The sequence below is a fragment of the Scyliorhinus torazame genome, chromosome 12 (assembly GCF_047496885.1).
Source record: "Scyliorhinus torazame isolate Kashiwa2021f chromosome 12, sScyTor2.1, whole genome shotgun sequence".
Lineage (NCBI taxonomy): Eukaryota > Metazoa > Chordata > Chondrichthyes > Carcharhiniformes > Scyliorhinidae > Scyliorhinus > Scyliorhinus torazame.
The window spans coordinates 66015159-66031053 of NC_092718.1; the positions used below are offsets into that span (position 1 = coordinate 66015159).

The 15895-nt window shown below is 48.3% G+C and overlaps 1 protein-coding gene across 1 annotated transcript in view; it reads left to right on the plus strand.

Moving 5' to 3' along the window:
- Positions 1-15895, plus strand: part of lrrk1 (leucine-rich repeat kinase 1) — a 246870-nt gene that overhangs the window by 76351 nt on the left and 154624 nt on the right. The window contains exons 5-7 of the mRNA XM_072468809.1: positions 3145-3324; positions 6155-6303; positions 13958-14184. Of these exons, the coding sequence (XP_072324910.1) occupies positions 3145-3324; positions 6155-6303; positions 13958-14184 (556 nt within the window). The remainder of the gene's footprint in view (positions 1-3144; positions 3325-6154; positions 6304-13957; positions 14185-15895) is intronic.

Genomic DNA, 15895 nt, shown 5'->3' on the forward strand with positions numbered 1-15895 from the left:
TGCCCACTCACTCAACTTGTCCAAATCGTACTGAAGCATCTCTACATCCTTCTCACAGCTCACCCTCCCACGCAGCTTTGTGTCGTCTGCAAATCTGGAGATGTTACATTTAGTTCCCTTATCTAAATCATTAATATATATTGTGAATAGCTGGGGTCCTAGCGCCGATTCTTTTGGTATCCCACTTGTCACTGCCTGCCATTTGGAAAATGACCCTTTTATTCCTAGTCTTCGTTTCCTGTCTGCCAAATAGTTTTCCATCCATCTCAATGCACCACCCCAATCTCATGCACTTTAATTTTACATGCTAATCTCTTATGTGGGTCTATGTCTGAAAGCCCAAATGAACCACATCCACTGGCTCCTCTTAATCAATTCAATTACTTACATCCTCGAAGAATTCCAGTAGATTTGTCAAACATGATTTCCCCTTCATGAATCCATGCTATTTAGATCTGATTCTGCCACTATTTTCCAAGTGCTCTGCGACATAATCTTTGATAAAAGACTCTAGAATTTTCCCCACTGCCCACGTCAGGATTACTGGTTTATAATTTCATTTTCTCTCTACCTTTTTAAATAGTGGGGTTACACTAGCTACCCTCCAACCTATAGGAAGGGTTCCAGAGTCTATAGAATCCACCAAGGCAGCCACTATTTCTAGCGTTACCTCCGTAAGAACTCAGATGTAGATTTTCAGGCCCTGGGATTTATTGGCCTTCGATCACTTTTTAAAAAAATTATTTAGAGTACCCAATTCTTTTTTTCGAATTAAGGGGCAATTTAGCGTGGCCAATTTACCTACCCTGCACATCTTTGGGTTGTGAGAGTGAGTCCCGCACAGACACATGCAAACTCCATGCGGACAGTGACCTGGGGCTAGGATCAAACCCGGGTCCTTGGCGCCATGAGGCACAATGGATAACACAGTTGCTTCACAGCTCCAGGGTCCCAGGTTCGTATCCTGGTTTGAGTCACTGTCTGTGCGGCGTCTGCACATTCTCCCCGTGTCTGCGTAGGTTTCTTCCCACAGTCCAAAGATGTGCAGGTGAGGTGGATTGGCTAAATTGTCCTTAGTGTCCAAAAGGTTAGGTGGGTTACTGGGTTGTGGGGATAGGGTGGAGGTGTGGGCTTAGGTAGGGTGCTTTTTCAAAGGGCCGTGCAGACTTGATGGGCCGAATGGCCTCCTTCTGCACTGTAAATTCTATGATTCTATGAACATTTCTAGTCTGTTATTTGTGTCCTCCTTTGTGAAGACAACACCAAAGTATGTATTTAGTTGGTCAGCCATTTATTTAATCCCCATTATAAATTCCCCTGTTTCTCATTGTAAGGGGCCTAGATTTGTCTTCATCAATCTTTTTCTCTTCACATACCTATAGAAAACTTTGCAGTCAGTTTTTAGGTTTCCTGCGAGCTTACTCTTGTATCCTATTTTCCCCTTCTTAATCAATCCCTTGGTCCTCCTTTGCTGAATTCTAAAATTCTTCCACTTTTCAGGTCTGCTGTTTTTCTGGCCAATTTGTGCGCCTCTTCCTTGAATCTAATACTATCTCTAATTTCCCTTGTAGGCCATGGTTCAGCCATCTTTCCCATTTTATTTTTGTGCCAGACAGAAATAAACAATTGTTGCCGTTCAGCCATGTGCTCTTTGTATGTTTGCCATTGCCTATCCACTGTCATCTCTTTAAGTAACATTTCCCAATCCATCATAGCCAACCCGCACCTCATACTACTGTTGTTTCCTTTATTTAGATTCAGAATCCACATCTTAGAACAAATTACTTCACTCTCCAATCTTGATGAAGAATTCTATGATATAATGGTTGCTCATCTCCAAGGGGCCTCACAGAACATAGAACATACAGTGCAGAAGGAGGCCATTTGGCCCATCGAGTCACCACCGACCCACTTAAGCCCTCACTTCCACCCTATCCCCGTAACCCAATAACCCCTCGTAACCTTTTTGGTCACAAAGGACAATTTATCATCGCCAATCCATCTAACCTGCACGTCTTTGGGCTATGGGAGGAAACCGGAGCACCCGGAGGAAACCCACTCAGACACGGGGAGAACGTGCAGACTCCGCACAGACAGTGACCCAGCGGGGAATTGAACCTGGGACTCTAGCGCTGTGAAGCCACAGTGCTATCCACTTGTGCTACCGTGCTGCCCTAGATTGCCAATGATTTTCTTCTCATTACGCAATACTCAGTCTAAGATGGCCTGTTCTATAGTTTGTTCCTCTACATATTGCTCCAGGAAACCATCCCGTATACCCTCCAGGAATTCCTCCTCTATGGTATTGTTACTAATTTGATTTGCCCAATCTAATGCAGATTAAAGTCACCCATAATTACAGATGTTCCTTTATCACATGCATCTCTAATTTCCCATTTAATGGGGTTCCCAACATCACCACTACAGTTTGGGGGTTTATATACACCACTCACTAACGTCTTTTGCCCCTTGGTGTTTCTCAGTCCTATCCATACAGATTCCACACCTCACTATTTTGTTAATTTTCTTTTTAACCAGCGATGCAATGTCCTTCCTAAAAACTGAATATCTCTGAAAGTTCAGTCCCCATCCTTGATCATGCAGCCATGTCTCTGTAATCCCGATTATATCATACCCGTTTACATCTATCTGTATGATTAATTATCCACTTTATTGCGAATGTTCCGCACATTAATGCACAAAACCTTAAGGCTTGTCTTTTTAACATTCCTTGACCTATTCCCATTATTTTCCACTGTGGTCCTGTTTGATTCTGCCCCTTGATTCCTCTGCCTATCACTTTTCTTATTCCCCTTTCTGGATTGTATTCTTGTCCTTGATTCCCACTCCCCTGACTCCTTGCATAGGTTCCCATCCCCCTGCCATTTTATGTCTCATGTCTCACTGACCCTCCAGGTAGCAAATGTCAAATGAAAGGAAATTGGGTAAATGTTTGAAAATCAATGGAAGGAAAGGGGAGGAATTGAATTTGAGTGAACAGCTTCAATTGAAAAACTAAGAATGGGGAAGACAAAATGGACGAATAACCTCATTCTTTTCTTTAATTTCTCTGTTTTAGAGTGGAAATGGTGAGTGAACTTTATTGTTGATCATTCCATAACTGTGCAAGTGGTGTTTTTCCAGGTTTGTGTGATGACAAGAACCTGTTGAACTGGATGCTTGCTGCAGCTTGTAAGCAAGGCCACCTGGATGTGGTCAGGCTCTTAGTGCGTGTGTACAAGGCAGAGACTGACAGTTGTGGGATGAAGGTGCAGGACCACCCTATCATCACAGGCCAGCCCTTGTACGCAGCCATGAAGACAGGTATGTGGAGAATCACATCTTCTCCCAGGGTATCAGGGATGCAAGAGCATCACCAGCTTTGTTCTAGGTGTGGGGGATTCACGTCTCTCTACCGAGCAGCAAGTTGAATGGTTGTACGTGGGCTCAATGCTTCTCTATTGCATCTTTGAATTAAAATTCCGTTGTCTTTCCTACACCCACATTAAGCTAATTAATCATCAACTCTCTGGACTTATTTCCCTTCTTAAATATAAAAATGACATGAGCTGTCCTTTTCCAAACATTGTCTCTCTTTGCTATCTCAGTAACTTCTATTAATATGTGTGGGAATTTTATGTTTATTAAGTTTAATTTGTTTGTCAATTATCTTTTCCCCTTTCTATCTTAAATTCCTTGATCCCTTTTGTGATCTCTTCTTTTGAAGTCATGTCCACCCTGTCAGTCTCCTGGTAAGTACTGAGGCAAAGTAACTGTTCAACCTTTCGAACATTTCATTGTCGGAGTGGTCGCTACCTGATTTTTACCACATCCTCAGGATCTTAACAGTTTCAATCAAATTGTTTATTTTGCTTCTAAACTCCAATGAATGCAAGCCTAGCCTGTTCAACCTTTCCTCATAAGGCACCCCCACCTGGTATTAGTTGAGTTAGCCTTCTCTGAACTGCTTCCAATGCGTTTACATCTTTCCTTAAACAAGGAGACCAATGCTGTGTATAATACTCCAGAGGTGGACTCACAAATGCCCTATACAACTGAACATAACCTCCTTACTTTTGTACTCAATTCCCCTCACAATAAACAATAATGTATTGTACATGCATTCTAACCTTTTGTGATTCATGCACTAGGATACCCAGATCCCTCTGTACCTCAGAGCTCTGCATCTAAATATCTCTATTTAGATAATATGTTTTTTTTAAATTCTCCCAGCCAAAATGGACAATTTCACATTTTTCACCTAATACTCCGCTTGCCAGATCATTGTTCACTCACATAGCCTGCCTTTGTCCCTTTGTAGCCTCCTTACGTCCCCTTCACAATTTACTTTCCTACCTCTCTTTGTGTCATCAGCAAATTTCACAACCATACATTCAGTCCCTTCATTCAAGTCATTTATATAAATTGTAAAAGGTTGAGGCACCAGCAGTGATCCCAATGGCATGCCACTCATTACATCCTGCCATTCAGTAAAAGACCCACTCTCTATTTCCTGTTAGCTAGTCAATATGTTACTCCCTACACCGTAAGTCTTTATTTTCCTCAATAACCTTTGAGTGGCATCTTTTCAAATGCCTTCTGGAAATTTAAGTGCAGTACATCCACCAGTTCCCCTTTATCCACAGCACATGTGACTCCTGCAAAGTGCTTTAAAAAAGTTGGTTAGACATGATTTCTCTTTCACAAAACCATGTTGACTCTGCCTGATTACCTTGAATTTTTCCAAATGCTCTGCTATAACTTCTATAATAATGACTTCTAACATTTTCCCTCTGACAGATGTTAAGTTAACTGACCTATAGTTTACTGCTTTTTATCTCCCCTTTTTGAATAAAGGAGTTAATAAATAATCTAATGGGACATTTCTCAAATCTAGGGAATTTTGGAAAATTAAAACCGAAGTATCTACTATCTCACTAGCCACTTGTAAGACCCTTGGGTGAAGTCCATCCGGACCAGGGATTTGTCAGCCCACAGACCCAACACTTAACTCAATACCACTTCCCTGGTGATTGTAATTTTCCTGAGTTCCTCCCTCCCTTCCACTTCCTGATTTACAGCTCTTTGTGGGATGTTACCTAGGCTCTCTATAGTGAAGACTAATGCAAAATACCTGTTCAATTCATCCGCCATCTCCCTACTTTCCATTATTAATTCCCCAGAGCACTCGCTACAGAAACAGTGTTCATTGTGTTAACTCTATTCTTTTTCAAATATCTATAAAAACTCCTGCTATCCACATTAATATTTCTGGCTATCTCTCTCTTGACTCTAATTTTTCCCCCTTCTTAATCTTTATGTTTTTAAAAAATTCATTTCTGGGATGTGGCCATTGCTGGCTGGCGGAGCATTTATTGCCCATCCCTGAGGGCATTTAAGAGTCAACCACATTGCTGTGGGCCTGAAGTCACATATAGGCCAGGCCAGATAAGGACGGCAGATTTCCTTCCCTCAAGGACATTTGTGAATCAGATGGGTTTTATGACAATCAACAATGGCTTCACGGTCGTCATTAGGCTTTTAATTCCACCCGATATTTATTGAATTCAAATTCCACCATCTGCCCTGGTGGGATTCGAACTCAGGCCTCCAGAGTATTACCCTGGGTCCCTGAATTACTCGTCCAGCGGCAATACTACTACACCACTGACTCCGCTTTGTCATTCTTTGCTGATCTTTATATTCTGTCCAATCTTCTGAGCTGCCACCTGTCTTTGCCCAATTATATGTTTTCTCTTTAAGTTTGATACTATCTTTAACTTTTTTCATTAATCATGGATGGTGGGCCCTCCCTGGGGAATTTTTCTGTTCCTTTGCCTTCCTGGTTGTTGGGTGATTTATTTGTCACCTCTTTGTATTTCCTTTTACCAGCCTTTCTGTTGTTCAAGTATTTTGTGTCAGCCTCTTCCTAACTTTACCATCATCTCTTTGTTCACCCATGGTGTTTCGTCATTGGCAAGTTTATTCTTGTCTTTCTGCAGAACATATTTCTCCTAAATCCACTGTTTTAAATACTCTCCACTGCTGTTCTATCTCTTGGTGAAGATTGCTTTCCAGTCTTTTTTTATCTAGAATACGAGTTTGTTTGGTAAATGGTTACTGTTATATTGGAGAGAGTTTCTCTCTGTCCTAGGGAGTGAAGAGATTGCAGGATTTCTGCTGGAGAATGGAGCCTGTTTCTCATCTTATGTTTTGCTGGATCACCCAGAACTCAGCAACCGGCTCCTCAGGAAACAGTTCACGGAGCCAAGTAGCCAGTATGAAGGCTCTGACAAACAAACAGTGAGTAAAAACGTTCCACCCAATTTTTAACTGACAGTAGCAAAAGAAGAAACAAAAAACATTCCCAGGGTTTCCTGGCCAGTGATTGGCAGCTGGTAGCCATGGTATAAATGGATAATGGCACCCCCACCTGAACTTTGACCCTTTGGTGATTGGAGAATCTGATTCAAGCTACTGCAATTATTGGCCATTTTGACAGATTTTGGGTGGATCTGTAGTGTTATTGTTCTACCTACATAGGTCGCTGAGGGAACAAGGAAAGGCCAGAAATGACACATTGAATTAAAGCAAATCAGCAAAAGACACACATTACCAGCAGTGAGAGAGAGAAAGAGGGGAAACTCAGTATCTGATTGGAGGGTGAGAGAGAGGAAACTCAATATCTGATTGGAGGATGAAAGAGAGCGAGGGGAAACTCAGTACCTGATTGGAGGGTGAGAGAGAGAGAGGGGAAGCTCAGTACCTGATTGGAGGGTGAGAGAGAGAGAGAGGGGAAGCTCAGTATCTGATTTGAGGGTGAGAGAGAGAGGAAAGTTAATATCTGATTGGAGGGTGAGAGAGAAAAATCTAAACATATTACATTTACCACATTACAATTGTTTACTCGTTCTGTTACATTTTCATAAAATTCAACAAAATTGTTTATGCATGACCTTCCCTTTTGAAATCCAGTTGAATATTCTATATTGTTTTTGGTGCCAAAAATTATGTTTAAGCCTAAACTCTCTCTCTATATATATGTCCATAAATATTTTTTCTGCTATGAAGCACTACATACAGGAGTCAGCCTTAATTTATTACCTCAGAATACATCTTTACTCGCTTAATCAGTCAGCCCATGGAATCATACAGGCAGTACAGGCCATGTTTCCAAGAAGATCTATGGGAGTTTAAGATATGCCCACCAGCTTCAGGAGGAGGGGGGGGTCAATTGCATAGTTGTATTGTGTTACGACACCCTGGGCGCATCAGATTCCAGCCCCACAGACCCCGGAGTCCCAACACAAGTGAATTAACCAATAATTTGTGTATTTTCCTGAGAGTTTAATTTTGACTGCTCCAATGAGTTACAGGCACCAGATTTATAAGTAGAACATTTAAAAACCTGTTTATTTATAACAAGGAAAAAGATGATTATATAATGGTAAGAATGGAACAATGATCAGCTAATCTAACTATTCCCTAAACCCCGTCCCACCCTCCACCCAGACACACACAGGAGAGAGACACGGTGGAGAGGGGGGGAAAGATTAAAAAATAACAGCGATGAAGAGGTATGAGATGGTTCTTTGCTGCTGAGTTAGCAGCCTTTGTAGCCAACAATCTTCTAATTGTGTCTTCAACTGGAACTTGCAGGATGTAGAATGCTCTCTTTACAGCAGATTCTACGTCCACTCTGCCTTTCAACTGCTTGTCTGGACTAGATTCTAGCTGTAACATGAAGAGAGGCTGTAACATGAAGAGAGTTCTCAGACTGAGCGTTTCCCAGCCATTCAGTCGGAGGATTAAACTGTTACAGACCTGGTGGAGGAAACTGTTTACAGACTTTTAAACCAATAGTTCCTTTGACAAGTCTGGCTATTGCCTACAGTCTTTAAACAGGGGTGACTGCCACAGGTCTGGCTGGAAGCGTCTTAAATCGGTGGGAAAAGACACCTGAGGTAGAGAGAGATTTTAAAGCTGCTTAATGCCTGGATCTTTCTCAGAATTGAGGACAAAATGAGCTCTTCACATGACCCTACTTTTTGTGAAACAAACGTGGACCAGTTGTAACAGCAGCTGGGGGAGGTCTCCCAGGCCATTGGAGACCCGCGGGTGGTCTGAGACAGGGCAGGTTGGCATCCTGGCACTCCTTCTGGCAGCCTGGTACCCTGGCAGTGCCACCTGGGCACCCTAACAGTGCCATATTGGCACTGCCAGGACAGCAGGGGCATGGCAGGGATCAGGCCCAGGGAAGGCTCTACCAGGTTGTTGGCAGGGGGGGAGGGGGGGGTCTTTAACTCAAGTCCGCTGAATTGCCCCCTTGTGCTGTGGCCCAGGATCGTAACACAGTCCAGTGTTACGACAGAAGACTAAGATTACTCAGACCTCAGTAACAAAATGACCTGGATATTAAAATGACCAATTTCCCTGCAATTTATCATCAGGCAGCAGCAAAAATACAAACTACCCAGTATGTCAAATCGGCAACATAGATGGAACAGCCATCAATTTTGACAAGTCCACCAGTCAAACTGGAGTGAAAAGGTTCAAAAACGATTGTAGTAAAAGCCAGGGGGCATGAGAAGACAAGGTTGGCACAGTGCTTAGCACTGCTGTCACACAGCACCAGGGTCCCCGGTTCAATTCCGGCAATGGGTGACTGTCTGTGTGGAGTCTGCACTTTCTCCCCGTGTCTGCGTGGGTTTCCTCCGGGTGCTCCGGTTTCCACCCACAGTGCAGCTAGGTGGATTGCAAAATTCCCCTTATTGTCCAAAGATGTGCAGGTTAGATGGGATTAAGGGGATAGGGTGTGGGAGTGGGTCTGGGTGGGGTGCTCTTTCTTTTTTTTAAGAAATATTTTTATTCAAATTTTTACATATTTTGAACAAACAGAAAAAAGAAAAACAAAGAACACATAAATAAACATCTTACAACTACATCACGAATTCCCCCAATATACAAACCCCCCATTAAGCCATAATAAACACAGTAGAAAACACAAAGTACCCCCCCCCCCCCGAGTTGCTGCTGCTGCTGACCACATCCTAACGCCCCGCTAGAAAGTCTAGGAACGGTTGCCACCGCCTGAAGAACCCTTGCACAGACCCTCTCAAGGCAAATTTTACCCTCTCCAATTTAATGAACCCTGCCATGTCGCTGATCCAGGGGGGCCTCGCATCCTTCCACTGTAGCAGAATCCTCCGCTGGGCTACCAGGGACGCAAAGGCCAGAATACCGGCCTCTTTCGCCTCCTGCACTCCCGGCTCGTCCGATACCCCAAATAGTGCTAACCCCCAGCTCGGCTCAACCTGGGTGTTCACCACCTTAGAATCGTCCGCGCAATACCCCTCCAGAACCCATCCAGCGCCTGGCACGCCCAGAACATATGGGTATGATTTGCTGGGCTCCCCGAGCACCTCCCACACCTGTCCTCCACCCCAAAGAACCTGCTCAGCCTCGCCCCTGTCATATGCGCTCTGTGAAGAACCTTAAATTGTATCAGGCTAAGCCTGGCGCAAGAGGAGGAAGAGTTAACCCTACCCAGGGCGTCCGCCCATGTACCCTCGTCTATTTCCTCCCCAAGCTCCTCTTCCCATTTACCCTTTAGCTCCTCCACCGAGGTCTCCTCCTCCTCCTGCATCTCCTGGTAGATCACCGAGACCTTGCCCTCTTCAACTCACCCCCCCGAGAGCACCCTATTCTGGATCCTGAGTGCTGGAAGCAGCCGGAACTTCCTCACCTGCCGTCTTACAAACGCCCTTACCTGCATGTACCTGAAGGCATTTCCGGGGGGAAGCCTGAATTTTTCCCCCAGCGCCCCAAGGCTCACAAACGTCCCATCTAAAAACAGGTCTCCATCCTTCTAATTCCTGCCCTCTGTCAGCTCAGGAACCCTCCATCCATTCTCCCCGGGACGATCCAATGGTTCTCCTGGATCGGGGACCAAACCGAAGCCTCTACCTCACCCCTGTGGCGCCTCCTCTGCCCCCAAATTTTCAAAGTTGCCGCCACCACCGGACTCGTGGTGTACCTAGTCGGTGGGAGCGGCAGCAGTGCTGTCACCAGTGCTCTCAGGCTTGTGCCCAGACAGGACGCCATCTCCAGCCTCTTCCACGCCGCCCCTCCCCCTCCATTACCCACTTGCGTATCATCGCCACATAGGCAGCCCAGTAATACCCACACAGATTAGGTAACGCTAACCCTCCTCTGGCTCTACTCCGCTCCAGAAACACCCTTCTCACCCTCGGGGTCTTTTTCGCCCACACGAATCCCATGATGCTCCTACTGACCCTCTTACAAAAAGGCCTTAGGGATCAGGATGGGGAGGCACTGGAATATAAAAAGGAACCTCGGGAGCACCGTCATCTTCATCGACTGTACCCTACCCGCCAAGGAGAGTGGCAGCATATCCCACCTTTTAAACTCCTCTTCCATCTGCTCCACCAGCCTCGTCAAGTTGAGCTTGTGTACGGCCCCCCAGCTCCTGGCCACCTGGATCCCCAGATACCGAAAAATCCTTTCCGCCCTCGTCAGTGGAAGCTCATCTATCCCCCTTCCCTGGTCCCCTGGGTGTACCACGAAGAGCTCACATTGAGCCTATACCCAGAAAAGTCCCCAAACTTCTGAGGATCCGCATCACCTCCGGCATCCCCCCCACTGGGTCCGCCACATAGAGTAACAGGTCATCGGCATACAACAAAACCCGGTGTTCCTCCCCCTCCCCCCCCCCCCCCCCCCCCCCCCCCCCACCCCGGACCAGCCCCCTCCAGTTCCTGGACTCCCTTAGAGCCATAGCCAAAGGCTCAATTGCCAATGCAAATAGCAAGGGGGATAGGGGGCACCCCTGCCTCGTCCCCCGGTACAGCCAAAAGCATTCCGACCTCTTCCGATTCGTGGCCACACTCGCCACCGGGGCTTCGTAAAGTAGCCTAACCCAACAAATGAACCCCTCCCCGAACCCAAACCTCCTCAACACTTCCCAGAGGTACCTCCACTCCACCCTATCGAAGGCCTTCTCCGCGTCCATCACCGCCACTATCTCCGCCTCCCTCTCCACTGTAGGCATCATGATTATGTTAAGGAGCCTCCTCACGTTGGTATTCAGCTGCCTTCCCTTGACAAAACCCGTCTGGTCCTCGTGAATCACCCCCAGGACACAGTCCTCAATTCTGGTAGCCAACACCTTCGCTAACAGCTTCGCGTCCACGTTGAGGAGAGAGATTGGCCTATACGACCCACACTGTAATGGGTCCTTGTCCCGCTTCAAGATCAGCACCCTGGACATCGTCGGGGGTAGCCCCCCCCCCCCCCTCGCCTCATTGAAAGTCCTCACTAATAGAGGGCCCAGCAGGTCCATGTACTTCTGGTAAAATCCCACCGGGAACCCATCTGGCCCCGGTGCCTTCCCCGCCTGCATACTCCACAGCATCTTAGTCAGCCCCGCCAGCCCTACCGGTGCCCCAAGCCCAGCCACCTGCTCCTCCTCCACCCTCCAAAAATCGACGGATCCCTCCCCTCCTCCGCTGGGGGCTCAGACCTATACAGCCCCTCCTAAAAGTCTCTAAATATCTAATTTATTCCCACAGCACTCCGCACCATGTTCCCCCCTTTATCCCTAACTCCCCCAATCTCCCTCGCTGCCTCCCGCTTCCGAAGCCATCTCCCCGTACTCATACACCGCCCCTTGCGCTTTCCACCACTGCACCCGAGTCAACAGGTCGAACTCGGCTGGAGGCTTCGTCGCTCCTTGACTAGTCCCTCCTCGGGGACCTCTGCATACCTCCTATCCACCCTTAAAATTTCCCCCACCAACCTCTCCCTCTCCCTCCTCTCCTTCTCCTTGTGGGCCCTAGTGGAGATTAGCTCTCCCCTAATAGCCGCCTTCAGCGCCTCCCAGACCACCCCCACCTGCACCTCCCCATTATCGTTAGCCTCTATATAGCTTTCAATACACCCCCGGATCCGCCCGCTCACCTCCTCATCCACCAGCAAGTCCACATCCAGGCGCGACAGCGGGCGCTGGTCCCTCTCCTCCCCTAGCTCCAGCTCCACCTAATGCGGGGCATGGTCTGAGATGGCTATGGCCGAATACTCCGTGCCTTCCACCCTCGGAATTAGTTCCCTGCTCATAACAAAGAAGTCTATCCGGGAGTAGGCTTTATGGACGTGGGAAAAAAAAGAAAATTCCCTGGTCCCCGGCCTGACAAACCTCCATGGGTCCACTCCTCCCATCTGGCGTCTCAAAGTAATGGTGCCGGTCCTTAAACGTGACCCACAGTCGCGCCGGCTGCAGCATCCCGAATTTCACCCCCTTCCGATGCAGAACCGCCTGAGCCTGATTGTACTCGGCCCTCTTCTTGGCCACCTCCGCACTCCAGTCCTGGTATATACGGACCTCTGCATTCTCCCACCTGCTGCTCCGCTCCTTTTTTGCCCATCTTAGGCCACACTCCCTGTCCACCAAGCGGTGGAACTGCACCAATACCGCCCACGACGGCTCGTTAGACTTGGGCCTCCTCGCCAGGACTCGGTGGGCCCCATCCAGCTCCAGGGGTCTCAGGAAGGCACCCGCGCCCATCAACGTGTTCAGCATCATGACCACATATGCTCCAGCATCCGACCCCTCCACTCCCTCCGGGAGACCCAGAATCCGCAGATTCTTCCTCCTCGATCGATTCTCCATGTCCTCGAACTTCTCCTGCCATTTCTTATGCAGCGCCTCGTGCACCTCCACCTTCACCGCCAGGCCCAATATCTCGTCCTCATTCTCCGAGGCCTTCTGCCTCACCTCCCGGATCGCCGCCCCTTGGGCCTTCTGGGTCTCGGCCAGCTTGTCGATCGAAGCCTTCATCGGCTCCAGCAGCTCTGCTTTCAATTCCGTGAAGCAGCGCTTGAGAAACTCCTGCTGCTCTCGCGCCCACTGCGCCCACGCTGCCTGGTCTCCAACCGCCGCCATCTTGGTTTTCCTCCCTCGCACTTTTCACTGGACCAGAATTACTTTTTTCACCACTCCACTCCTGGTCCAATCCATACAGTGCCGGGGAAATCGTACTGTCACCTTCCCACACTGGGAACCGTTGAACAAATGCCGCTGGGGCCCCTCAAAAGAGCCCAAACGTCCGTTTCTGGTGGGAGCTGCCGAACGTGCGACTTAGCTCAGCATAGCCGCAACCGGGAGTCCCGGTGGGGTGCTCTTTCAAATGGCCGGTGCAGACTCGATGGCCTGAATGGCCTCCACTACACTGTAGGGATTCTATAGATTCACAGTGTTACTAGTCTGCGTGGCTGACTGAACAAAATTAAAGCCATGCTGAAAATCAAGTTCGCTGCAGGAGGTGTTGTGCATGATGCGTTTTCTTCAGCAACCATCCATCTGGTCCAGATATCCAGAAATTCAGCCCCCCGGGTGTAACTACAATCTGAGAGGTGAACATAGAACATAGACCAGTACAGCACAGAACAGGCCCTTCGGCCCTCGATGTTGTGCTGAGCATTGTCCGAAACCAAGATCAAGCTATCCCACTCCCTGTCATCCTGGTGTGCTCCATGTGCCTATCCAATAACCGCTTGAAAGTTATAGAACATAGCAGGTGCCTCTTGATAGCATTGGTTGCATGGAATGTCCCACACTAATCAGCTGAGTCCTTTGTGTCGGCCACCGGATGCATCTTCACTGGGATCACGCCATGATTTAGAATATCTTTCCCAGCGCCAATGTGGAACCAACTGTACGCATTATACATCATTAGGTGCTTTGTTTATCTCCTTTTATGTGTTGTGATCTGGAAATTCTCTGGCTGCCATTTACAACTTTCAAAATGGGATTGGGTATGGACTGAAAAATGTAAACATTGCAAGTTATCGTGGAAAAAAACAGAGGACTGGGACTGATGGAAGTGAGTGGGCTCTTTCAGTGCCGTAAAGTTCTCTAACTCTTCTGTTTCAATTACAGGGCCTGTCACTGAAGTGGTCTTGTCTTCGGCTGCCCTGGTTAGAGTTGGACTGGTTTATAGATGTTTCCAATCAAATAACAGAACTCGATCTGTGTAAGAACAGCCTCACTTACCTTCCTTCCGTCATTCCTTGGGGATTAGTGCATCTGAAGAAACTTAACTTGTCGGCAAACCAGCTGAAGGATTTGCCCAATGCGACCACTCCAGAAGAAATCCTCTGCACTGGGTAAGTGACAAATCAGAAGGCTCGGTCTTTCTTAAAAATGAATTCTTTCATTGACTTTACAGTGCAGAAAGAGGCCATTTGGCCCATTGAGTCTGCACCGGCCCTTAGCAAGAGCACCCCACTTAAGCCCACATCTCCACCCCATCCCCGTAACCCAGTAACCCCACCTCACCTTTTTTGGACACTACGGGCAATTTAGCATGGCCAATCCACCTAACCTGGACTGTGGGAGGAAACCGGAGCATCCGGACGAAACCCAGGCAGACACGGGGAGAACGTTCAGATTCTGCAGACAGTGACCCAAGCGGGAATCGAATCTGGGATCCTGGAGTTGTGAAGCAACAGTGCTAACCACTGTGTTACCGTGCCACATCATGGGTGTCGCTGGCTGGGCCAGTATTTATTACCCATTCCTAATTGCCCTTGAACTGAGTGGCTCGCTAGGCCATTTCAGAGGGCATTTACGCTGTGGGTCTGGACCGTCTAAATACGGCAGATTTCCTTTCCTAAAGGACCCAGCTGGGTTTTTTTACGATGATCGCTGATAGTTTCAGGGTCACCATTACCGAGACTAGTTTTCAATTGCAGATTATACCTATTCAGTTTAGACTCCACCAGCTGCCATGATGGGATTAGAACCCATGTCCTCAGCGAATTCACCTGGACCTCAGGATTACTAGTCCAGTGAGACCATCAGTACGCAACTGTCTCCCCAGTAATTTGCATTGATATGTGTTTCAATGTTAAAGGTAGTTGAAAAGTGAAGAGATACATGCAGAACCAGCTAAACTAGTGAAAACTGCCACTGCTGGGAATCTGACATGAGAACAGAAACTGGAAATGCTCACCATAGACAGAGGAATCCTAAAAACAATCCACACTTAGGGCGTCATTCTCCGAACCCCCGCCGGGTTGGAGAATCACCGGGGGCTGCCGTGAATCCCGCCCCGGCCGGTTGCCGAAGTCTCCGGCACCGGAGATTCGGCGGGGGCGGGAATCGCGCTGCGCCGGTTAGCGGGCCCCCCCGCTCGATTCTCCGGCCCGGATGGGCCGAAGTCCCGCCGATAAATTGCCTGTCCCGCCGGCGTGGATTAAACCACCTTTTGAAAGGCGGGACAAGACGGCGTGGGCGGGCTCCGGGGTCCTGGGGGGGGCGCGGGGCGATCTGGCCCCGGGGGGTGCCCCCACGGTGGCCTGGCCCGCGATCGGGGCCCACCGATCCGCGGGTGGGCCTGTGCCATGGGGGCACTCTTTCCCTTCCGCCTCTGCCACGGTCTCCACCATGGCAGAGGCGGAAGAGACTCCCTCCACTGCGCATGCGTGGGAAACTGTCAGCGGCCGCTGACGCTCCCGCGCATGCGCCGCCCGGGGATGTCATTTTCGCACCAGCTGGCGGGGCAACAAAGGCCGTTTCCGCCAGCTGGCGGGGCGGAAATTCCTCCGCTGCCGGCCTAGCCCCTCAATGTTGGGGCTCGGCCCCCAAAGCTGCGGAGCATTCTGCACCTTTGGGGCGTTGCGATGCCCGTCTGATTGGCGCCGTTTTGGGCGCCAGTCGGCGGACATCGCGCCGTTTTGGGAGAATTTCGCCCCTGATATTCAAGGCTGACTGTTCTCTCGATCCTCAAGCACGGAGTAACCCGTTGAACATAGTTGTATGAATCTGATTCTAAACCTTTAAGTTATACCTCGTATTTAACAATTTAAACACCAA